Genomic DNA, 25,031 nt, shown 5'->3' with positions numbered 1-25,031 from the left:
ACCCAGGGAGCTAAAAATGATGATGCAGACCTTTAAACACAGACAAATAGTCTGTATAGAATGCTGAGTGAGAAAAACGATTATAGAAGATTATAGAGAAAGATGCAGAGGTATGTTTTTATTTATCAAAATACATATCCTTCAACCAGGCATGATGACATACATGCCTATAATCCCAGCACTTAGGTGTCTGAGGCAAGAATAAAAGTTCAAAGCCGAAAAGAAAATAGTTCAAAGCCAGCTTGGACTACATAATGAGGCCCTGTCTCAAAAATAAAACCATACAAGTCTTAAAGTATACAAAATAAAAACACTGGTAAATTAAGGGACTATAAGTAATATTTTCTCTTTTTGCATGGTTTTATCTCTTTTGGTCACTAACAATTAATTGGTACAGGTATGCCAAAAAGAAAACCAAATCGTTTATTGCTTTCTTTCATACTAACCGAAGATTTCTGGCTTTTAAACCTGGATTAGTTTCCCCTACCCCAAAACAGACTGGCCTCAAACTCTGGATCCTCTTATCTCATCCTTCCATCTACTAGTATTTCAGGCATATACCATACCATGCCAGGTTCAATCAAAAATTATATAAGGAACTAACATTCATTTCAAATTTCATTGTTTCAAGTTCCCAGCTCCAAACACCAAATACCATTTGAAAACCTCCAGCTGGGCCCCTGTTGTGAGAAAACATATCTAGCACTGAACAGTGAATTATAACCCTGGAAACTTCTCTGTTGTTTCAATAAACAAACACTGAATAACTAGAGGGCTGGAGAATTTCACATATATCCTGAGTTGAATCCCAAGCATCCAACCAAAACAAAAAGGAAGGAGAGTAGGAGAAGAGGACAGGAGAGAGGGAAGAGAAGGAGAGAGAAGGAAGGAGAAAGAAACTGAAATACTAAGACAATATCGTAAGTGTGCCCAAAACACTGCCTTACATCAAATACGTGAAAAAAGTAGGTTACACAGTGAAGATAGGTTGGGAGAAACGAAGGGAAGGAACAATAAGCAAAGGAAAACGGAAATAGTAGGTTTAAGGACACTCAACTTTTCCAAGCTCACACATACCAGCTCATGTGCTTTAATCATAGCCTAGACCCTCAAACTCTCACTAAGAATTTCTTTCTTGCTACACCCAGCTCTAATAAGCTTAGTCATCCAACATCTACATCCATAGCAGATTAAAGGCAAAGAATTAGAGGTTTGGTGCTGATTCAGAAAGGCAGAGAGATAACAGCAAGAAGAAATAGCTGAGTGCCTCATAAGAAAGGAACCAGAAAACACTCTAATATACAAACATGAAATTCAAAAATTCAGTACAAACTATCTTAGCTATACCAAGCAAACATCCTATATCCTAGATCTGTTTTTTTAAGTAACATTTTAATAACAATGCATTTGAGAATTGAAAGAACTGCAGAGCAGGTACTGGTGGCACACACCTGCAATCCTACTACTTAGGAGGCTGAGATCTGAGGATCATAGATCAAAGCCAGCTCAGGCAGCAAAGCAATAATGTCCATTAGACTCTTATCTCCAATTAATCACAGAAAAAGCTGTAAGTGGCGCTGTGGCTCATGTATTAAGAGTGTTCACGCTCAGACCCAAAGTTCAAGTCCTAGGACCAGCAAAAAAACAAAACAAAACAAAACAAAAAACTGTAAAGCTGTTAGCATCAGAAACTAACTCCTCATCTTTTTATACACAAGAAATCTGGTGACAGAGCTGGGATGAAATTTTCCACTCACAGGGCCTAGTGGTCGTTACATAGGCTCAGATTAGAAGTATTCTCCACTCATGTAATGCTGACTCTGTGACATGGGTACTCTAGAGTCAGAAAGAACTATAGTTTGTTTCTCTTTTTTTTTGGGGGGTGGGGTCTGGTCATGGGGCCTGAACTCTGGGCCTGGGCGCTGTCCCTCAGTTCTTCAGCTCAAGGCCATCGCTCTATCACTTGAGCCACAGTGCCACTTCCGGCTTTTTTCTTTTTGCTTATGTGGTGCTGAGGAATCGAACCCAGGGCCTTAGTCATGCAAGGCAAGCACTCTAGCCACCTTCCCAGCCCAAGAACTATAGTTTGTATTGCAGATGAAGTCCTTCCAAAATAGTAAAAAATTTAAAACTGATAAACCCTTGGCCAGGAAACATGTCAAACAGGCTCTCTTTCCTTGCCCTTTTTTTAGGCAGAGTTTCAACATATAGCCCAGACTGGCCTCAAAATCACTTTGCAGGCCAGGCTAGCCTCAAACTCAAGATCTACCTCCCACTTCAACAACCCTACAAGGTGGCATTAAAGGTGTGCACCACCTCATGGCTCTCTCCAGGTCATTCTTTGTCATCTCCTCTCTCCATAAACCTAAGAATTGTGCCACTCTTTTTAAAACTCTGATTTAACTCCTAAACACAGCACTCAACAGAAAACAAAAATTGAGAAGAAAGCACTTCTTTCATTTCCCACATCTCATCAACTTTTCTTCTTCTGTACCCTTTCTTTATCCATTTCCTTCCAGGTTATGGAATGAGGTGCCTTTCTCCTGTCCAAGATCATTTCAATGAGGGTTCATGGCCTTTGCTGTTAGCCCTATCACCCCCTCAGCCCTATTCTAATCATCCACTATTCAGATATGTATTTCTTATCTCTTTCTACTACTAGGAATATCTTTTAAAGCCTTTGAGTACTTGTTCTGTTATTTCCATAGAATAAATTTCTGTATGTAAAAATATATTCTTCAAAATATATGAATATTTAAGCAGACAAGGTGGTACATGTCTATAATCTGAGTACATAGGATGTTGAGGCAGAAGGAATCTCTAAAAAGACTAAACCTCCCATATCTCACTATGAAGTGCCTATTTCCTTCCTATTTTTCTGTCTCCCTTCCTTTCTCCCTTGTTTCCTTTTTTTCCTTTCTGCTTAATATAGTCAAAACCCCTTCACATAACAAAATTAACAAATCATTGATAAAATTTTTTGGTAAGAAATGGCAATAATAATAAATTGCATCCTGACTCAATACCTGCCTTATTTCCCATTCAGTCATTATTTCACTGACACCTGGACTCGATTCCACAGCTACATGTAAGTAGTTTTTTTTGTTTTTGTTTTTTGTCAGTTGGTCATGAGGCTTGAACTCTGGGCCTGGGCGCTGTCCCTCAGCTCTTCAGCTCAAGGTTAGCACTCTACCACTTGAGCCACAGCACCACTTCTCGCTTTTTCTGCTTATGTGGTGCTGAAGAATTGAACCCAGGGCCTCATGTATGCAAGGCAAGCACTCTACCACTGAGCCACCTTCCTAGCCCCATTTAAGTAGCTTTTAATCTGGAGATTCATATGATTTCCATATTTCTAAATTTGATGAATAATCATCCAACTTTACTGAGACCTTTGTGCTCTGCTAGTACCTGGAAGTGACCATTCTTCCTTAACATTATTTTACATTCCTTCTCATCATCTCTGGATTTCACCTCTGTATCTCTGAATATTCCTGCTGCCTCTTTCACAGGTTCACCTCACTTGATTCAGCTGGTTTTCCCTAAACTCTGCAGACATGCCAAGACACTATTCTAGGCACCAAAACAGCTTCATGTAGCTGAAAATCCAGTGAGAGGAGATAAATAATGAGCATGAGAATCAGCTGATACAGGCTATGAGGAGAAATCAGACAGACTTAGTTTCTAGTACTGGGTGGTCAAGAAAGGCCTCTCTGAGGTGAAAATAACAGCTGAATGACAAGAAGCCAAGAAGCTCAGGGAGAACACTCCAGGCAAAAGATCAGTCAAGTCTGAGAAAGTAAAGAAGAAACAACATTATCTGCTTTAAAAAAAAAAAAAAATGGGGACTGAGAAGGTGGCTCAGTGGTAGAGTGCTTGCCTTGCATGCATGAGGCCCAGGGTTCGATTCCTCAGCACCACATAAGCAGAAAGAAAAAAGCCGGAAGTGGCGCTGTGGCTCAAGTGGTAGAGCGCTAGCCTTGAGCTGAAGACCTGAGGAACAGCACCAGGCCCAGAGTTCAGGCCCCATGACGGGACCCAAAAAAAAAAAAAAATGAAGCCGGGTGCCGGTGGCTCATCCCTGTAATCCTAGCTACTCAGGAGGCTGAGATCTGAGGATCCTCAGATAGTGGTTCAAAGTCAACCCAGGCAGAAAAGTCCTTGAAACTCTTATCTCCAATAAACCACCAGAAAACCAGAAGCAGTGCTGTGGCTCAAGTGGTAGAGTGCTCACCTTGAGCTGAAGAGTACAGGGACAGCGCCCAGGCCCAGATTTCAAGCCCCATGACGGGGTTTGAACAACAAAAAAACAACAACAACAAAAAATGATAAAGAGGCATCTCTGTGAATAGAAGGTACAAAGGCTTGAGCCAGGAGTGGCACACCAGTAATCACAGCACTTGGGAGGCTGAGGGAGGAAGACAGTTCCAAGCCAGTCCAAACTACCTAGTAAGTAGCTTGAACTACACAGCAAAAACATAAGAGAAGAAAGAAAAGAGAGAGGGAAGGGGGGAGGGAGGGCATGCAAAGCAAACCAAACAACACAGCACACTGGCTGTAAGGGTTTACAAGTGAGAAGAGTCTGAGTTGTATTCAAAGTATATTCTATAGCTACCTTGTAGGGTCTCAATTTCATTCCAGTTTTCCTTCCAATCATGTCTAACAATTCCTGCCCAAGGTTTCTTCTAAAATATAGGCCAGGTCTATGAAACACTATCCTAAACTTCGCCCACATTTTGGCATTTCATACTAAAAAAGTCCCCAATAAAAGTCATTCTTTCCTTTGAATGCTGTCTTTTTCTTTAGTTAACCAACAAAAGCCAAAGCCAAGACTCATTCCAACTTTAACATCTAATGGTTAACAGTGACTTTTTCTAAACTTGAAGGGAAAAGATATAGAAAGGGAGGTAGAACAAGTACACAGAACCTTCCACCTCTGATAAGAATGATACCTCCCAAGCCGGGCACCCGTGGCTCATGCCTGTAATCGTAGCTACTCAAGAGGCTGAGATCTGAGGATCACGGTTCAAAGCCAGCGGGGGTAGGAAAGTCCGTGAAACTCATATCTCCAATAAACCACCAGAAAACCAGAAGTGGCACTGTAGTTCAAGTGGTAGAGTGTGAGCCTTGAGCTGAAGAGCTGAGGGACAGGACTCAGGCCCAGAGTTCAAGCTCCATGACTACCAACAACAAAAAGAATGATACCTCCCAACAGAGCTCATACCTAGGCAGATCAAGATTAATAATACATTTCAGGAATTTTATCATAGTCCTAGCTACATGGATCTGACACTTCAATCCAATTAGGCCCACTCTCTCTCCCCCCTCAAATATCTCAACAAAATACACAATGTCTGGGATAGAAGAAACCCTCATGCCAGGAGCCCATGGCTCATGCCTGTAATCCTAGTTACTCAAGAGGCTGAGATCTGAGGATCGTGGTTCAAAGCCAGCCCAGGCAGGAAAGTCCCTGAGACTCCAATAAACCACTCAGAAAACCGGAAGTGGCGCAGTGGCTCAAATGGTAGAGTGCTCACCTTGAGCTGAAGAGCTGAGGGACAGCGTTTGGGCCCCATTACCAACAGAAAGAAAGAGAGAGAGAGAGAGAGAGAGAGAGAGAGAGAGAGAGAGAGAGAGAGAGAGAGAGAGAGAGAGAGAGAGAGAGGAAGGAAGGAAGGAAGGAAGGAAGGAAGGAAGGAAGGAAGGAAGGAAGAAGGAAGGAAAGAAAGAAAGAAAGAAAGAAAGAAAGAAAGAAAGAAAGAAAGAAAGAAAGAAAGAAAGAAAGAAAGAGAAAGAAGGAAGGAAGGAAGGGAAAAAAAATCTGCCAATGATATAACCTTATTATATAAAAATAAACTAGGCAGGTGGGAGAAATATGTGCCCAGGATTACTGAGAATGAGATATAGGCCATCTACTTCCCTGACCTCATAGTTGTTTGCTCATATTCTATGAGCAAACCCCAGAAGCAGGACTTGAGTACCGACTTGAACATCATTCCATCATGCTAAAATCACCCTATAATTACTAAGTAAGTGAACACTTAAATAATATATTTTATATTTATTCTGAACTTTTAAAAATTCTCATTTTAAAAAGAAAAATAGCCTAGTGCCAGTGACTCACTCATATAATCCTAGCTACTCAGGAGGCTAAGATCTAAGGTTCACAGTTTGAAGCCGGCCAGGCAGGAAAATCTGTGAGACTCTTATCTCCAATAAACTACTCAGAAAAAGCCAGAAGTGGCATTGTGTCTCAAGTAGAAGAGAGCCAAAGAAACTCAGGGATAGCACCCAGGCCCAGAGTTCAAACCCCAAGACTGGCAAAATAAAATAAATATAAATAAGAAAAAAGAAAGAAAGAAACACTTCATTTTTAAGAGTGTCTATTATCAAATTTTTAAACTACATTTTTTGGTGGTTTTTTTTTTTTTTTGTACTTGGGATTGAAGCCAGAATGTTATACTTGCTAGGCAAGTGCTTTGCAAGTGAGCTACATCCCAGCCCTATTATCTTTTTTTTTTCCCCACATGAATTCTCATGACTGGTCAGAGAGCCACCTAAAGCTGATCTTTCAACAAGGTCATAAAGCTCACACAGTGAAGCACCAGACAAGGATTGCTGATCCTACTCTTCTTCTTAGAGATTAGCACAAACAAGGAGAAATAAGTGTCTAAGTATGTTCTAAGGGCTACATTCAGTGATCAGCTTAATGTACCACCTCTCTAGCCCCATTTTATAGCTGAGTTGCTTTTTATAAAAATGAAAGTCCACCTCTTCACATTTCAAAGCCTTTCAAGAAGGCAGGCAGCCAACCAACCCTAATCTTCTATGAGCCCACCTCCCTTCCTAGCTACACCTAGGCCCAATCTATGCATTTTAAAATTACTAGTCCCTTCCTATATGCCCTCTGTCCCCATGCTTACTATAATAAATACAGGAAATCACTGCTCTTATTACTTGCAAATCAAAATCCATCATAAACTAGAAAATGAATGCATGCCTTGCTTAAAGTTAAATCTCAGCAATATGTGAGCTTAGAAATTTAATTCTTGTCTTTACAATATAGCACTTAAGTAGTTTAAGAATTAGCATAGTCAAAATACTCTCTGTTCTTGAGATCTGTAATAGTAGGTACCCACAAGTTTATGATTATGAAGGGATTATTATGATTAATGAAGGGAATTGGATAACTTTCTAGATGTTCTCCTTTGCTTTGGATTTGTTCTGTTAGAAAAGTACCTTTTCTATACAAGTAGTGCTTCCTTTCCATTAATCTTGAGAGAATTATTTTTCTGAAGGATCCCTGCTTTGTTTGGCTAGGTGGCTTGTTAATTACATTTTAGTTACATATATCCTTTTCCAGAGCACTTTAATTAAGATACCCTGTTAGAAGTTCCTTGAATTTTAGTTGCATCATGTTAATTAAGCCACATCCTTTTGCAGATTGTGAAACAGCTCAGCCAATGTCAGCAGAAGGGCAGGGCCTGCCCCTTAGGGATAAAAAGAGAGCAGCCTGTCCTGTACAGTGTGCTTGCTCATCAAATTTTTGGCTGATGGTACAGTCTTCCACAGAAGTAAACTTTGCTTTCAACTTGGTATTCCTTATTCCTATATGACACCCCAACATCCTGAGCTATTTCTTTTTTTTTTCTTTTCTGTTTATTGTAGTACTGAGGAATCAAACCCAGGGCTTCGTGCGTGGTAGGCTTAGTCTACCACTAAGCCACATTCCCAACCCCTATCCTGAGCTATTTCTAATAGTTGTTTCTCAATTTTACTGAAACTCAAGCTGATTCATTAGTTCTCGTCACTGTAATAAGCTATGTGAAGGTCTCCAGCGTAGATCTGTTATACTACAGCAAGAGGAGCAACAATGCTTGCTCATGTAACTGTAACCCCTCTGTACACAGTATTTTCACAATAAAAAACTTATTTAAATAAATAGGAATCAAGGTTATCTGACTATTTAAATGGGGGTCTCTCCTGCCTGCTCTGTGAGTTTAAACTACTACTGCTTTAGTGTAATAGTCACTGTTAGTTTATTCTGTAGTGCCCACTGTTACATTGTTCAAATTATTAAACACTCTTGAGTTGGATACAAATAAACTTAAGGCTTATACCTTCCCCTCAAAGAAGTATTTATCTAACACTAAAAAGTAGATAAAGGGCTGGGAAGGTGGCTCAGTGGTAGAGCGCTTGCCTTGCATGCCTGAGGCCCTGGGTTTGATTCCTCAGCACCACATAAGCAAAAAGAAAAAAGCCAGAAGTGGTGCTGTGGCTCAAGTGGTAGAGTGCTAGCCTTGAGCTGAAGAGCTCAGGGACAGTGCCCAGGCCCAGAGTTCAGGCCCCACGACCAGACCCAAAAAAAAAAAAAAGAAAGAAAAAAGAAAGTAAAAAGTAGATAAAATGAAACAGCTAAATAGCAAAATAAAACACAGTGATTATGGGTCCAAAACAGTTAAGACAGGCAGCTAGAGTGAAAGGCATCCAGCTGTGATAAGTACTACATGATTAAGGAAAATGGATGGGGAAAGGAAGGGTACGGTATCCCAAGTACAAGAGAAATTAAAAGTGAAGCAATGGAAAGAACTAGAACCATGGTACAAGAGGGATGAGGAGGGCACAGGCCTGGATGAAGCAACCCATCATATTAACAGTGACTTGATAGGTTAGAAAACATTTCCCCTCTCGGGCTGGGAAGGTGGCTCAGTGGTAGAGCGCTTGCCTTGCATGCCTAAGGCCCTGGGTTCCATTTCTCAGCATCATATAAGCAAAGAAAAAAAGCCGGAAGTGGTGCTGTGGCTCAAGTGGTAGAGCGCTAGCCTTAAGCTGAAGAGCTGAGGGACAGCGCCCAAGCCTAGAGTTCAGGCCCCATGAACAGACCCAAAAAAAAAAGAAAAGAAAACATTTCCTCTCTCACAATGGCTTTCAAGGAGGGGGAAAATGCCAAACCACAGTATAATAGGAAGAAGATAAATACTGTGTTTTCAGTACATACAGTATTATTGTTCCTATTCTATACTGTATTGACATACGGTACATACAAATAGTATCTCTCCCTTCTTCCTAGTCCTCATCCAAGTGTTTACAGATTGGGGGAGGGATATACACAAATCTCCAGTTCTACCAGGGTACAGAAATAGCACAACAAATATTCCCTCATGAAAATGAAATTCATAAAATATTAAGATTTACCATTCACAGACTGCTACCCAATTATATGCCAGGCACTATGCTAAGTGCTTTGCATATATCCTTTCGTGTGATCTTACAACAACCCATGTTTTTGCACCTTACAGATAAAAAGACTACATCTTACTAAGCTTACCAACATCACAGAGATAGGGCCAAGGACTATTAACCTCCAATGCCCACGCTTTTAAATCACCACACACGGCACAATCTTGAAAGTCTCCTAAGAAAAACTTCAAAACACTCCCTTTCTAGGAGGACAGGAGAGGAAAGACAATACTGAACATCAGGTTTTCCCTAATCATTACTGAGTTATACCTTCTGATCAGACCAAGATTTTTCCACTGACCAAAAAGCCAATGAAATCATTTTTTCCAGAGCAGTCAACTGTAATGCCCTACCACCACCATCACCAAAATTTCCAGAACTCTAAAAAAGAGTAGAGGACAAAGGCCTCAGGAACAGGGTTGGGCTATCCCCAGGGAGAAGTAAATAAGGCTAGCAAACCTTTGTAAGATAACTAGCACTCCTCAAACAGACTAGATTCATTGACCAGGAGAAATAATGAATAACAGTACATAACAAACGTCCCAGACCTCCAGAAAGAGCCCAACAGACAATACTTGATCCCATTTCTTCTTATTGTCCACATAAGCAACAAAGTTCGCTTGTTCTCAATTCATGCTGAGACCAAAAGGACAATCATCATTCCTTCATCCTAAAGGTCCCAGAGCAATATCTGTAAATGGCCTTGAAAACAAGCACCAAATTACATGGTATTAGACTGCTTTCCCCAAAACTCAAGTCCTAGAAGACATCATTATTTAAGATCATTGTAATTACAAAAGATAATCTGGCATGAAGTCTATACTTAGCCTTCTATTATAATAATATAGGGATGCCATAATCTTTTTGGTCCAATAATCTCTTGCTTTTCAGAAATCATAAATAACAAAGCTTTGGGGCTGGGAAGATGGCTCAGTGGTAGAGTGCTTGCCTTGCGTGCATGAGGCCGTGGGTTCAATTCCTCAGCACCATATAAGCAGAAAAAGCTGGAAGTGGCACTGTGGCTCAAGTGGTAGAGCGTTAACCTTGAGCTGAAGAGCTGAGAGACAGTGCCCAGGTCCAGCGTTCAGGCCCCACACAAAAACACACACACAAAAACACAAAAACAAAGCTTTGATTGACACTGCCATCCATTGTTTTTACCAAGATTTACTCACCCAAAGACAAAACCTGACTGGTTGTGGAGCTAATTCAACCATAGTTCAGCTAATTCAACCATAGTTCAAAATGAAACTCCAAGTTTTTACTCTTTCAACTTTGTTTCACTTTTGCAACTTGTACTGCCAAGAAGGAAATGTCACTCAAAAAGACTTACTTTTAATAACAATTACCTGACTCAATAGAATACTGAGACTGTTAAAACTACATTCAATAGATTAAATAATAAGAAACATAATAGGTCAATAATAAAACAGTATTAATTAAACAGTAATAATAAAGAAGGCACCTGAGATTAAAATTCATATGAAATAAGAAGACCTTTTTTTTGGCCTGGAGAGAAATACAGAGCATCTGATTTACTTATGTAAGCAATCTTGTCAAAAACTAACCAAAGAAACAGCAATACTTACTTCAACTTTACTAAAAGAAGACTAGAATATATACAGACATATGAAACAGATATGTTCCCAATAACAGGTAATTTTCCCCCCCAGATAACATGTAACAATGTCTACAGACACCATAGTTAGGTGTCCTTCTGTCATCTAACAAGCAGAGACTAAGGAGAGGCACAGAAATGGAGGGACAGAGGATGAACAAATGCATTAGTGAGTACCACTGATACAGACTGATGATACAGTAAACATCCTATGGTGCAAATGACCACTTCCCCACAACCAAAAATTATCCAGCCCCAAATGGTCTATAACCGTGGTAAGGTGGCACTAGTGATGAGGTGAACAGCACTAGTGATGTGGAGACACAGGCATTGTGGTGGCTCATAAGGACCTAATATGCTATGTGACTTTTAAGCAAATCATGTAAATTTATATTCATTTTCTTAAGACAAAATAAACTGGTTATTTTTCCTAACCTTTTACAATTTAAAATCCTTAATTTTCTACAGAAGGTGGCCAGTTAGCAACAGAGCAGTAAACAAAAGAAGGCAGAAAGGCAAGTATCAGTGGGTCCTCATTGAGGACAGTTGTAACAACACTCCACTACTTACTGAATGTGGATTTTGAGCTCTTCTAAAGTCTCCCCATGTTCTCCAATCTGAATACTGGTTTGTTTGTTTTTTTAGTTCCTCCAAAATTCCTATGTTGCATTCCAATAACCAAGATGACAATCTTAGAAGATGGGGCCTTTGAGAGGTGATTAGATTCTGAGTGAGGGAAAAGCCCTCCTTAAAGACATTAAGTCTTTATAAAAGAGGCCTCAGAAAGCTGTCTTGTCCCTTCCTTCTTATGAAGGTACATCCAGAGCAGGTGCCTTCACTAGAACCTAACTGTACTAGCAGCCTTCTAGCCTCTACACGGTAGGAAATAAATGTTCTGTTTTTTATAAATATCTCAGTTTATAGTATCTTGGTGGAGCAAACTATAGACTAAGACAATATAATGACTTTCCTGACTTAGAAAGCTCATAAAGAGATCCATTTGGGAAGAATTATATTTAAAAAAAAAAGTCAGTGTAGCCAGGTGCCAGTGGCTCACAACTGAAATCCTAGTTACTTAGGAGACCAAGATCTAAGGATCATGGTTCAAAGCCAGCTGAGGCAAAAAAAAAAAAAAAAAAAGCCCATAGCTTAGGGAAAAAAGTCCATGAAATTCTCATCTCCAATTAACTACGAAGAAACCAAAAGAGGAGCTGTGGCTCAAATGGTAGAGTGCAATCCTTGAGCAAAAAAGCTCAAAGATAGCACCCAGGTCCACACTCAAACACAGGTATTATAAGAACAGGTATTTATACAACAGAGAATTCTCAGAAAAAATTCGCTTGCAACTAGCAGTCTCGGGTTCAAGTTCTTTCAATATTTTTGTCAGTGCAGTTTGTAGTAGTTATTTAACCTATGTCTACCACTGATTCCTCAACTGTACAGTAATAAGAGTCCTTCCTACCTTAGAGATGTTGTGAGTAAGAAGTGAGAGACTGTAGGTATAATGTTATCATGTATAAGTGCCACAAGGCATACTGAGTATCTTACAGATTCTCATCTACATCTGAGACACTATGGCAAAGACAGAAGCAATGGAAGATGTGACTCTTGCCTTCTAAGTGACATAATATGATCAACATACAAGAAAAAGAGAACTCCACAAAACAAATACCTATTGCAATGCTGGGAAATGTGGTACAGTTTCTAAATTGTGGAGGGACTGAAGGGGAAAAGATCAGTGTAGACCAAAATGTTATGAAAGACTTGTGATAATCGAGTATTTTCTTTGGATTCCCTTCTTCAAGGAAATTTGCTTGAATAAACATCCCTAGTTCAGCGTATTTGCATATAGTTGAGTCTTTTCTTGATAAAGTGAAAGCAAATACTTTCACCTTTTTTTGAGGAACAAAACATAAGAACCTCTATTCTAAATCAATGCTATCCAAACAAGGATATCCAAGACCATCCACTATGATATAGAAAGGAAATATAGAGAGATGCTAATCTGAAAAATAAGATTTCCAGAGTAAAAAGGCAAGTCACAGAATGGGAGAAAATATTTGCAAACCATGCATCTGAAAACGGACTAACATCCAGAACACAAGAAATCCTAAAACTCTATAACAAACAAACAACTTGATCCAAAAATGGCCCAGGGTTCAGACACATATTTTCCCAAAGAAAATATATAAATGGCTAATCAACACATGAAAAGATGCTAGACATCAGTAATCGAAACTGCAATAAGATACTACCTACCACCTAGTAGGATAACTACTATCATAAAACCGAAAATTATAAAGCCAGGCACAGGTGGCTCATGTCTATAATCTTTCTTAGGAGGCTGAGATCTGAGGATCACAGTTTGAAGCCAGTCCAGGCAGGATATTTATGCACTGTTGGGGACAAGTAAACCTGGTATAAACTCAGTGGAAAAATGGTAAGGGATTTCCGTAAAAAGTTAAGTATAAAACTACCAGTGATTCTACTTCTTATATTTGAGTATATACTCAAAATAATTGAACATAGGCTCTTAAAAAAAATACTTTTAAGTCAGGCATGAGTGGCTCACACCTGTAATCCTAGCTACTCAGAAGGCTGAGATCTGAGGATCATGGTTCAAAGCCAGTTTGGGCAGGAAAGTCTGTGAGACTCTTATTTCCAATTAACCAGCAGAAAACCAGAAGTGGCACTGTGGCTCAAGTGGCAGAGCAATCACCTTGAGCTGAAGAGCTGAGGGACAGTGCCCGGGCCCAGAATTCAATCTCCATGACTGACAAAAAAAAAAAAAACACCTTGTACACACAAGTCCATAGCATTATTAGTAAGAGCTAAAAAGTGGAAGCAACACAAATGTCCATCATCAAATAAATGTATAAATAAAATTGTATATATTATATACAATAGAAAGGGGGTAACAATGCTCGATAAGAAATGTACTCAATACCTTACTCATGTAACGGTAACCCCGCTGTACAGTATCTTTACAATAAAAAATATATATCAAAAATACATACAATGGAATATTTATAAGCCTTAAAAAGGAAAAAATTGTGTGGGCTGGGAAGGTAGCTCAGTGGTAGAGTACTTGCCTTGCATGCCTGAGGCCCTAGATTTGATTCCTCAGCACTGCATAAGCAGAAGAAAAAAAAAAGCCAGAAGTGGCACTGTGCCTCAAGTGATAGAGTGCTAGCCTTGAGCTGAAGAGCTGAGGGACAGCGCCTAGGCCCAGAGTTCAGGCCCACGACCAGACCAAAAAAAAGGAAAAAGTTGTGATACATTACACAACATGGATGTTCCTTAGAGACATTATGCTGTGAAATAAGCTACACACAAAATGCTAAATACTATTCCACTCATATGAAATATTTCTCAAAATCATACATAGAAAACAGATATGGTGGCATATATCCATATTCCCTACACTCCAGAGGCAAAGGCAGGAAGATCATGAGTAGTGGATGTCAAAACTAGAGAGTCGGGAAAGGAGAGTTATAGTTTAATGAATATCAAATTTCAATGTGTGTGTGTGTGTGCACACATGCGCATGTGCACACATGTGTGCACATAGCCCTGAAGCTTGAACTTATGGTCTGGGTGCTGTCGCTGAGTTTTTGCATTCAAGGCTCATGCTCTACCACTTGAGCCACAGCTCCACTTCTGGCATCTTGGTGGTTCATTGGAGATGTGTCTCATAGACTTTCCTGCCCATGTTGACTTCAAATCTTATCCCTCAGATCTCAGCCTCCTGAGTAGCTAGAATAACAAACATGAGGCACAAGCACCCAACTCGAATTTCAATTTTATAACATGAAAAGGTTATGGTGATGGATGGTGGTAATGGTTGCATACTGAGGATGTATTTAACACCACCAAATTGTACTCTTAAGAAGAGCTATGATTGGGGTTGGGAAGGTGGCTTAGTGGTAGAGCGCTTGCTTTGCATGCATGAGGCCCCGGGTTCGATTCCTCAGCACCACATAAGCAAAAAGAAAAAAGCCAGAAGTGGCGCTGTGGCTCAGGTGGTAGAGCGTCTTGAGCTGAAGAGCTGAGGGACAGCGCCCAGGCCCAGAGTTCAGGCCCCACAACTGGACCCAAAAAAAAAAAAAAAAAAAGAATTTGATAAAGAAGAGCTATGATAGAAAATTTTAGATTATGTATATTTTACTACAATGAAAGCATTGGAAAAATACTATTTATCCTTTTTTTTTTTTTTTTTGGTCAGTTGTGAGGCTTGAACTCTGGGCCTAAACGCTGTCCCTCAGCTCTTTAGCTCAAGGCCAGTGCTCTACCACTTGAGCCACAGTGCCACTTCCAGTTTTCTGAGTGGTTTATAAAGATAAGAGTCTCAAGGACTTTCCTGCCTGGGCTGGCTTTGAACCACAATCCTCAGATCTCAGCCTCCTGAGTAGATAGGATTACAAGTGTGAGCCACTGGCATCCAGCTATTTATCATTTTTAATATATAATAATATAACACAACATCCGTTTTCCCATTCAGTACAGTGTCTCATACTTGAAGTTGATGGTGACAGCCTTTCAATCCACTGATTCTGCTCTTCATGTAGGATTGATTAAGTAGATTCACTAATTACATTGTTTTAAATGAATTAACACTTATAAAACAAACAAGTGGTGAAAGAGATTTCTGTGCAGTAACCTTGGATTCAAGATAAAGCGAGCATAAATGAATAAGAAAATGGCAGAGCTGTCATTTCTACACTATATAATGTCAGGCACACTATAATGTCAAAACAATCACAGTCTAATGAGACATGGCAAGAAGTTTACCAAAACTTGAGATCATTTAAAATGGGGATTTGCATCCACTTTATTCATGATGAACCTTATCCTAAGTATATACTGTGCCTTTACATACTAGGTAATGACAAAAGGACAAAAGCCTGCACAGATGAAGAGATGGCTTGCTCTTTAACTCATAAGGCTATTCCTCTAGACTACACTAAACCACACTGCCCATAGAAATTTTTGTGGTTAGAAACTAGTCTTAGACAGGGGCTGGGAAGGTGGCTCAGTGGTAGAGCGCTTGCCTTGCATGCATGAGGCCCTGGGTTCGATTCCTCAGCACCACATAAGCAAAAAGAAAAAAGCCGGAAGTGGCACTGTGACTCAAGTGGTAGAGCGCTAGCCTTGAGCTGAAGAGCTGAGGGACAGCGCCCAGGCCCAGAGTTCAGGCCCCACGACCGGACCCAAAAAAAAAAAAAAGAAAAGAAAAAAGAAAAGAAACTAGTCTTAGACACAGACACACCAGTGGTTCATGCCTGTACATATTCCTAGCTACTCAGGAGGTTAAGGTTTGAAGCCATCTGAGGCAGAAAAGTCCTGGAGACTCACAGCTGCAATTATCCAGCAAAATACCAGACTAGAGGTATGGTAGAACACCAGCTATGAGCAGAGAAATCTGAGCAAGGCCCTGAGTTCAAGCCATGCCCAGCACCAGGGCACACATGCACGCACACACACACACACACACACACACACACACACACACACACACACACACACACACACACACACACACACACACACACACACACACACACACAGATACTAAGCAGCTTCAATATAGCTAATGTGTGAAGTATTTAATTATTATCCTGTTTAGTTTTAAATAATTTATATATAGTCATATGTGGCTATTTTATGTACAGCACAGCCCTGGGCCACTAATAGATGGTTACCTCTATCTCAAAACATACAGTGTCTCAACAAACAATAAATTTTCCTGTGTTGTGTCTTTATGCATGTTGCACATTATCTTCTCTATCTAGAATGTTCTCCTGATCTTATCCCTCTTACCAATAAATTCTTATTTTTTTTTAATTTTTTAATTTTTTCTGCTGGTCCTGGAGCTTGGTACTTGCCCTGGGCACTATTCCTGAGCTTTTTTTGCTCAAGGCTAGTACTATACCACTTGAGCCACAGCTCTAATTCTGGCTTTTCTGGGGGGAGGGAAGGAGGGAGAGAAGGTTAATTGAAGAGTCTCAAAGATTTTCACACCAATGATGGCCTCTTGTGATCCTCAGATCTCAGCTTCCTGAGTAGGATTACAGGTACGAGCCATCAGTGCCCACTAAATTCTTATTTTTTTAAAAATACACCTCAAATATCACCTTTATCTTCCCCTAACTTCTCCCCACAGATCTGTTGCCCTCACCCTTTCACATTCCTCTATTGCAATAAATGCTACTTTCTTATATGTCTCAAGGTTCCTATTTGAGTTCCTGAAGGCAGAGCTACATCCTACCATCTTCACACAGGGTTTCTCATCAGCATTTATTGACAAGGCAGTGAACGAATAACAAACTTCACTCTCCCAGGTCATAATGAAGTGCTCTTCCACCACACAAAATATGACTCCAGAAAGGTAGACTGCAAGTGAGTCTTTGCTGCCACGCTGGCTAGATGCTACTTCAACAGATAATAGCATGACTATTACTATAATTTCTTCATCTCTATGAGACACAGATGCCCTAGATAGCTCTCAAGTAGGCTCAGAAGGCATCTATCCTTGTAAGAGTGTAAGATGAAAGCAGACATCAGTACTAGTCCCCTTTCTAAAGTGTCCATTTTCAAATACTGTAAATTAAAATGATGACTGTGATACAGTAATATTATTTCCAGGTGCTTCATTAAGAGTCACCAAGCCTTTCTTGTATACTCTACATGTCATTTTAGCTACCATTCAAATCCCATGTGTTCTCTTGTCATCATCTCTTATTAAATGAGCTTGGTTTTTGTTAGAAAGACCAAAGAAAAGCCTCTGACCATAGCAATTGCTTATTCTGGACTTCATTTCTACATTCTGGATTTAGCTATATTTAGCAAAGCTAAACTGTCATCATGCCTGAAACCAGGAAGACACCATTCACAAACCACCCCCTGAAAATCTGCAGTTGCATTAAAAAGACCAGACTTCCCAGCAGGCAAAGACATCTGAAGTGGGAGGGATCAAATTGGTATTTGCGTCAAGAGAAAGCCTCAGGTGCTTATAACTAATCTCTGTCTGATGCTTAAGGGTCTCTATAAACTTATTTTCTTCTTTCTGCTCTAGTCAAACATCCTCGTTATCATCCCCTATTCACCCTTTTCTGTAACACTAGTCTTCTGCCTCTCCCAATTCTTAGTCTTCCAAAACATATACACACATATGCAAGCTTCTTGTCTCTATGACCCTTCTGGGAAACCTTTTCCTTTTCTCCATACATGCTATGCCTTAGAACAGAGCTAAGGTACAGCAGAGGAACAGTAGAGACTCCTAGTTATTTGATAGTAGCCAAGAGCCACTGAAGAAAGTAACCAGCAAATATATGCAAATGTACATTTGGAGGCAAATGTAAAAGAATCTCCTTATACATACATACATACAGCACATGCCACACATGTCCTTTCCTTGATTCTGGAAGGCAAACTTGCACTAACCAAAATAGTCAACATTAAGCCCAACACTACTGACTCCCATCTGTAATTCTATATGCTCAGGAGGCTGAGATTGGAAAATCAAGGTTCAAAGCAAGCCAAGGCAGAAAAGTCCTTGAATTAACCAGTAAAATCTCAAAATCTCAAATGGTACTCTATCGTTTAAGTACCATCTGTGATCAAGTAAAGCTCAGTGAAAAGCCAGACACTGGTGACTCATACCTGTAATACTAGCTATTCAGGAGGCTGAGATCTGAGGATTGCAGTTCGAAGCCAGCCAGGGCAGAAAAATCCATGAGACTGTTATCTCCAAGCAACTACTCAGAAAACACCAGAAGTGGTACTACGGGCTCAAGTAGTAAAGCCAAAGCCTGGAGCATAAAGAGGCTCGGGGATAGCACCCAGGCCCTGAGTTTAAGCCCAAGACTAGCAAAAAAAAAAAAAAAAAAAAAGATAAAGATAAAAGTAAAAAAGAAAAGCTGAGTGAAGTCAAGGAAGGGGTAACATTGTCCAAAAAAAGAAATGTGTTCGTTACCTAACATAAAATGGCAACTCTTCTGTACAATACCTTAATAATAACAGTAAAATTATATTTAAGAAAGAAAAAGCTGAGTGATAGGCCTGGTATCAAAACAAAAACAGAAAAAGGCAGAGAGCATTAGACTAGTTAGTATTCTTGACTCATCCTTCTATTTGGCCATTCCATACTAACATGTAGGCTACCCGCTCTAGCTGGAAGATCTTCAATAACCTATAGCTGGAACATCTGCTGGATAACTGCCACTCCTCTTCAATGTCTCCTGATCTGGAAACCTTCGTCCTCAGGCCCTTCATCTTCACAGACCATCTCTTACCATCTACCATACTCCAAGGCCCATGCTAATGCTAGATATTTGTATCAGGTTTGTTATTTACTCGTCCATGAGGCGAGAGCTCATCCAACTTACTGTCTCTGGATCCTAATACAGGACTTGCCATAGAAAAGTACTAATGAATGTTCATGAGACATGCATATATCATATTGATACTAACAAGATATTTGTGTTATATGCCACATATGGATTTTTGTTTTTTCCTTTTCCTTTCCTTTCCCCTCACTATCCCATTCTACAGATAGGAGAAATTATCAAAGTTTTTCAGTATGAGTCTTAGTTCTTATTAGTCCTGGTCCTAGATTCCTTTGGTAGAGATAGGAAAACTATTCTGAGGAGCTGGCTGGTCCAACTTATATGGAAATGAAACACCTCTGGAATACTCTTTTAAACACAGCAAGTGTTCAACACCTATTGTTTAAAGCTCAGATATAAGGCCTTCTATAGCTAAGAAGTATGATAAAAGCACCACTTCTCATGTCCTTTGAAAGCACTGATTCAATTTTCCCAATGAGCTCATTCTGTAAACTTAAACCAAGTCCTTCCTTAATACCACATGGCCAGTTATTAGAAATGATTTAGCATCTCATAATAGCATATTCCTGAGAAAGCTAGAAAGTACCCTTCCCAACAACCAGCCTAGAGATATCCCCATTCCTCTACCTCAAAATGGATCTTACTTCCCTTAGATAACCACGTTCCTCCTGAACTAGTCAGTGAACCTGTCCAACAAGGCAGATATTGCTGATGGAGAGCCTGCAGGCCAACATTCCCCAGTCTTACCTGGCAACTGTTTCTTGAGGCTCTTGCAACTTCTCACTATCAAGCACAGACGTGTGTGTGTGTGTGTGTGTGTGTGTGTGTGTGTGTGTGTGTGTGTGTATGTGTATGTGTGTATGTGTATGTGTGTGTGTGTACATATATATTAAGGAAAAAGAAATAATCAACAGAATATGGTAGTGATCAGGTCTGTGTCTGAAGATTGGCTAGCCATTGCCTAGGGCATCTGGTGTACAGCTTTGGCTAGGACTAGTAGAATTTTGTGTCTGGAGACTCAGAGAAGAAAGACTAGGAAGGAGCATGTTTGCCCAAAATACCTGTAATTACCCTTTAAGGAGCCGATAAGGCCTCGGCAAAGAACATCTGGCTCAGCCCAAACACAATGGAAGAAGGTGATTACTTCAGATTGTTACAACCAAACTTGCTTTCACTCCCCTTTAACTATATTGTTGCTGGTAGATAAAAGCTACTATTTATTGAACTTTTGAAAAGTGTTCAATGTTTACTGTCTTAGTAAATCCTCAAAGCAACTCTACCGAAGAGTGGTTTTCAGACTTTATACCCACCATCTACCAGGGATACCCAAGAACACGCATTTCTAGCAAGCTCTCAGATGAAGATGTTCCTGATTCAGGGCCCACATCTGAAGAACACTGCCACAACAAAAAAGAAATTCAAAAATGTTCCACAGCTTTTCTTTTTTAACAACAACAAAAAAAAAAGCAGACCCCAAATTTGAGCCTAGATCAGTCTGATTCCACAGTCAATATTCATAACCACACTATATGTAAATGTGTGTTTTGTCTTTGCCTACTATGTTCAAGGTCTATGGCTTCATTTCCAGCACTGTGAAAAAGTAAATAAAGGTAAACTCAGTCTTTCTTTTTTTTTTTTTTTGTCAGTCGTGGGGCTTGAACTCTGGGCCTGCGTACTGTCCTTCAGCTCAAGGCTAGTGCTCTACCACTTGAGTCACAGAGCCACTTCCCGTTTTCTGGTGGTTTACTGGAGATAAGAGTTTCACCGACTTTCCTGCCCAGGCTGGCTCTGAATCATGATCCTCGGATCTCAGTCTCCTGAGTAGCTAGGATTACAGGCGTGAGCCATTGGCACCCAGCACATGTCTTTCCTTAGACCTGTTTCATCCCTTCTAGAATTTAATAGTCTTTGGATTTCGTAAGTATTATATATTTTGTACACTAACTCCTGCACATGTACATACTTTTCAGGCCACAAATTCAAACTCCATTATACTCAAGGAACATAAAGAAATCAGCATTACCAAACCAAATTTTACACAACACTCTCTCTTGCTACTAAGATCTTTGCCCAAGCTATACCACACTAGCTAACTCCTACTCATTCTTCAGTTACTTCCTCTCCTAAAACCAGGCCTCTCCCCCAAAATAAAATAATATAAAGTGGCAGTTGGCATACTCTGAGCTTATCTCCATGATGGCACTAGTTATTCTGTTATAACTGCCCATTTTCCATCCCTTAAAACAGTTCATAAATTCTAGCACCTTGTTTAACATTACATCCCCAGAACATACTACGGTGCCTGCCATAAATGACTAAATGCAGAGGTGAAAGCCCCATGTTCCACTTTAGCATGTCATAATGCACAGTTCTCAGGAATGAAGTTCAGGGAAGAGGAGGGCAGCCATAGATAACAAAGAACAATTTTGCCTTTTCATTTGGCCATCCTTCTCCAAGATCAAGACTTTGTGAACAGGCATCGCTTAGGGCAAGGCATCCATGATGAAACAACATCCTAGCTGAACAAAATGCTCCAGGGTTATGAGGTCAGGAGAGGCCAGTCAAAGGAAGAGGAAGGAGCTGTGCACCCCCTCATTCTTCTGATCTCTTTCTCACATCCTTCTCCATTTCTCCACCCCACTGCAGTCCGGGTTTTGGCACAGGGATGAAGGAGACAGATCAGACTCAAGGGTACAGATCTGGCAGCAGGCACAGAAGCATCTCCCATCCTGCACCAAAGCCCACAAGGAAGAATCCTGAGGGACAGTGACTCAGGACCAGGATTAAGTCCAGCTAGAACATTACTACAAATGAAAACAGAACAATATTAACTGTCAGAGATCCTTTTTAAAATACGATTTTTCAAGTACAAGCTTCAAAATCGCATCCCCAGAAACTGGGCCCGTAAATCCAATGTTGACAAAAGCTGAGAGCCAAACACAGCTTCTCCCTCTTCCCAACCCACCCACCAGCCTGCAACACTCAGGATGACAGGCATTTCCTAGGCCCAGGTAGGGATCCTTGCTGCAACCTTAGTTTACAAAAAGCTCCTTTTCAGAGGGGCCTCTTAGCGTTCTTTCTCTCTTCCCTCACTAATAAACTGTTCCATACCACCATGTTGCAGTAATAGAGGCCTCCCCTTTCCAATGTCTTGCAGTCCAAAACACAACCTACAGGAGGTTGGCCCCATCCAATTAGTTTGAATTGCTTCACACCAAGGAAATTACTGCTTTTATTAAAAATAAAAGCACACTAAGCAGGCAATGAGCTGTGAAAAGTATGAGTCTAGCATGATTATGAAGGTCGAGGTTAAGGTTACCAAGAGACTAGGAAAAGATTTCCCAAAAGCCTGGGGGATAAAGATAAATATCTACATTATTTCAGATTATACAAATGAACACACACAGAAGGAGGGAATTTACACAACAGATGTAAATAACATCCGGTCCAATACAGGAAAAAAAACAAAACAAAATGAGAGCTATTCTCAAGTAGTTCTTAATAAAAATTTTAAAATGAGAGAAAGAGGGGCCTAGAGATTGAGTTCAAAACAATCACGTTCACTTCATATAATTTCTGTTATCTTAGCTACATCCTGGGAGCCGGATAACAGTTGGTCTGAAAACAAACCTAGTCAAATCCACCTAAAGCCTTGCTCAGATAAACACATTCCCATTCCCAGAAAATTGGACCTTCCTTTCAACACCTCCTTATGGAAATGGAAAAGTTAGTAGGAAAAAAACCCTCTTCCTCCTTGAGGATTCCCCCAATTCCCACCCTACATTCTTCACATCGGTATTTCAAGTTTTGGGAGGATGACAAGCCCACCACCCTGCATCTGATGGTGAGCTTTACACTTTCCCATCTACGTTTTTCTCCTCTGATCCGCCTAATTCCAGGAGGAAAAGAAGGTGGCTTCTTAACCTTTTATTTCCCTCCCTAAAAGGCCACTGCAGTAAACAACTTCCCCCTACCCCTTTAAGCCCTGTCACTTTCCAATCTCAGTTTTAAATCTCTCAAGGACAATGACTCACGAGGAAAGTGCGGGGGGGGGGGGGTCAGTTGGTGAAAAACCCATTCATACATTCAACAACTAGAAACCAGAGTCTTGCCACATCAGCACAAGATTTTAATTTACAGCGCAGAGTTCCACCGTACCTTCTGCCAACACCTCGTCCACTGTGACCTGCTGTCGCCCGATGCCAAAGACCCTTCCGATATAGCCACTGCCCAGGCCTGAGGTGCTGCCCCCTCCTCCGCTGGAGCCCGAGCCCAGGCCAGAGCCACCCTGTTCTCGTCGGGAGTCGAAAAACTTCTTCATCTTGCAAATAGGAAGCAGCAAAGCAAAATGCCGATGGTTTCTAGATTTTTTTTTTTTTTTTAAGAAAAGAGATCTAAGGATTTCTTCTCGGATTTCAGCTCCGCGAGGAGCCACCCGAATCCGGTCGTGGGGGTGGGGGCTGAGGGAGGATGCCTATAGGAATATGCGTGTCAATCGCGCGGCGGGTCCCCTCCTCCTCCAGAGAGCGATTCGTGTAAGTTTAAACCTGCGATGACAGAGGAAGAGAGAGGATGAATCAGTAACACACTTAAAAATTCAACTGCCGAGTCCTAGAGGGAGCAAAAGCCATCATCCCAGGGAAACGCTCCATGCATTTTCCTGCTGAAAAGAATCCCGAGGCTGAAAATGCATCCCCGGCCCCACAACTCCGGATCCCCGTGCCCAGCCGGAGCTCGGAAAAAGGAGGGCCGGCCTGGACAGCGCCGATCCTGCTGGTCCCCCCTACGACCCGGTCCCCCCGCCGCCCCGCCAGGGAGCATCCCCGAGGCACCCACTTGAGACGGCTCGGCGGCCGGAGCCCAGCTACCAGCCCCGCAACATTGTCACGGCCGCCGGGCCGACCTGCGACGCGGAGAGGAGGCGGCGCTGCAGTCTGAGCCGGGGCTCGTTCGGCGCCCGCCCGCCCGCTCGCTCGCTCGCTCGCTCACTAGCCCGCCCGCCAGCTGATCCCCCGTGCGCCCGGCGGAGACTGACCCGCCGCCCCTCCCCCGCGCGCGCTCCCGCCGGGCTCCATCCACCCAACCAGGAAGTGAACCGCCGCCGGAAGTGCCTCTTGGGGCGGCGCGGCCCGGAGCCCTGGCAGCTCCTGGAGCTGATTCCCTTTCTCGACAAATGGAAAAGAAGTCGATGACGAGAAGACCGGGGAAACGGGATGGGGAGGATCTTTAGTGCAGAGAGAGTCTTAGAAAAGAGCGTTTCTAGCGCCTTTCGCAGGGCACCCTGGGAAAGGTAGTTCGGCGCAGTCTGGCAGGCGGACTACAACTCCCAAGATGGCCCTGGAGAAGCGGGCGCGGTGTCGGCCCTGGCCTCCGCAGCCTCCGTGATGGTTAGTGGGTTGGTGCGTATGTGGAGAGTCAGTTATTTAAGCACATCCGGTAAAGAAACTGCCAGAAACCTGCTCCCCCCACCCTACCCCCTACTCGTTGCATGTTTTTTCCCTTCTGGGGCCATCTTATTTGCGGCCTGGCGGCCTGGCACAAGGAACTCTGGGAGTTGTAGTTTCTAATCAGAACGAGGCTGACACCTGAAGGACGCGGCTTAACCGCTTAGCCCCTGGCTGATCCTGCCAGGCATCCCAACGTCCCCCGGGCCGAAGATGGAGGGTGAGAGGTTGATGGTGAGGTGGTGCTGGAAGTTGCATCGGGCCACGCGGGAATGTCAGCTCTGACAAAAAGAGAGCGGGAGCCTTTCCGCCCCCGACCTCGATCGCAGCTTCTGCTGGCAAAGATGAGAGCCGGCTCCCGGGGCAGCTGTGGGCCCTGCG

General features: G+C 41.7%; 1 protein-coding gene across 9 annotated transcripts in view; it reads right to left on the bottom strand.

Annotated features, from left to right (window-relative positions):
- Positions 1–24,432, bottom strand: part of Aak1 (AP2 associated kinase 1) — a 186,856-nt gene extending 162,424 nt beyond the window's left edge. For 8 of the 9 annotated variants that reach the window (XM_070004472.1, XM_070004475.1, XM_070004476.1 and 5 more), the window contains exons 1-2: positions 24,043–24,217; positions 23,365–23,753 (exon numbers count right to left, since the gene is read on the bottom strand). In XM_070004472.1, coding sequence (XP_069860573.1) covers positions 23,365–23,527 — 163 coding nt within the window. In that variant the 5' untranslated portion in view covers positions 23,528–23,753; positions 24,043–24,217. Of the gene's footprint in view, positions 1–23,364; positions 23,754–24,042; positions 24,218–24,241 lie in introns of those variants that run through there. The other variant, XM_070004473.1, reaches the window with a different exon arrangement.
- Between the last annotated feature and the right edge of the window lie 599 nt (positions 24,433–25,031).

This window comes from Dipodomys merriami, unplaced genomic scaffold (genome assembly GCF_024711535.1).
Source record: "Dipodomys merriami isolate MVZ:Mamm:240054 unplaced genomic scaffold, mDipMer1.0.p SCAF_63, whole genome shotgun sequence".
NCBI classification, from domain to species: domain Eukaryota; kingdom Metazoa; phylum Chordata; class Mammalia; order Rodentia; family Heteromyidae; genus Dipodomys; species Dipodomys merriami.
Note: the sequence above shows the minus strand (reverse complement) of the source record. Positions and strands in the feature narration are given on the sequence as shown.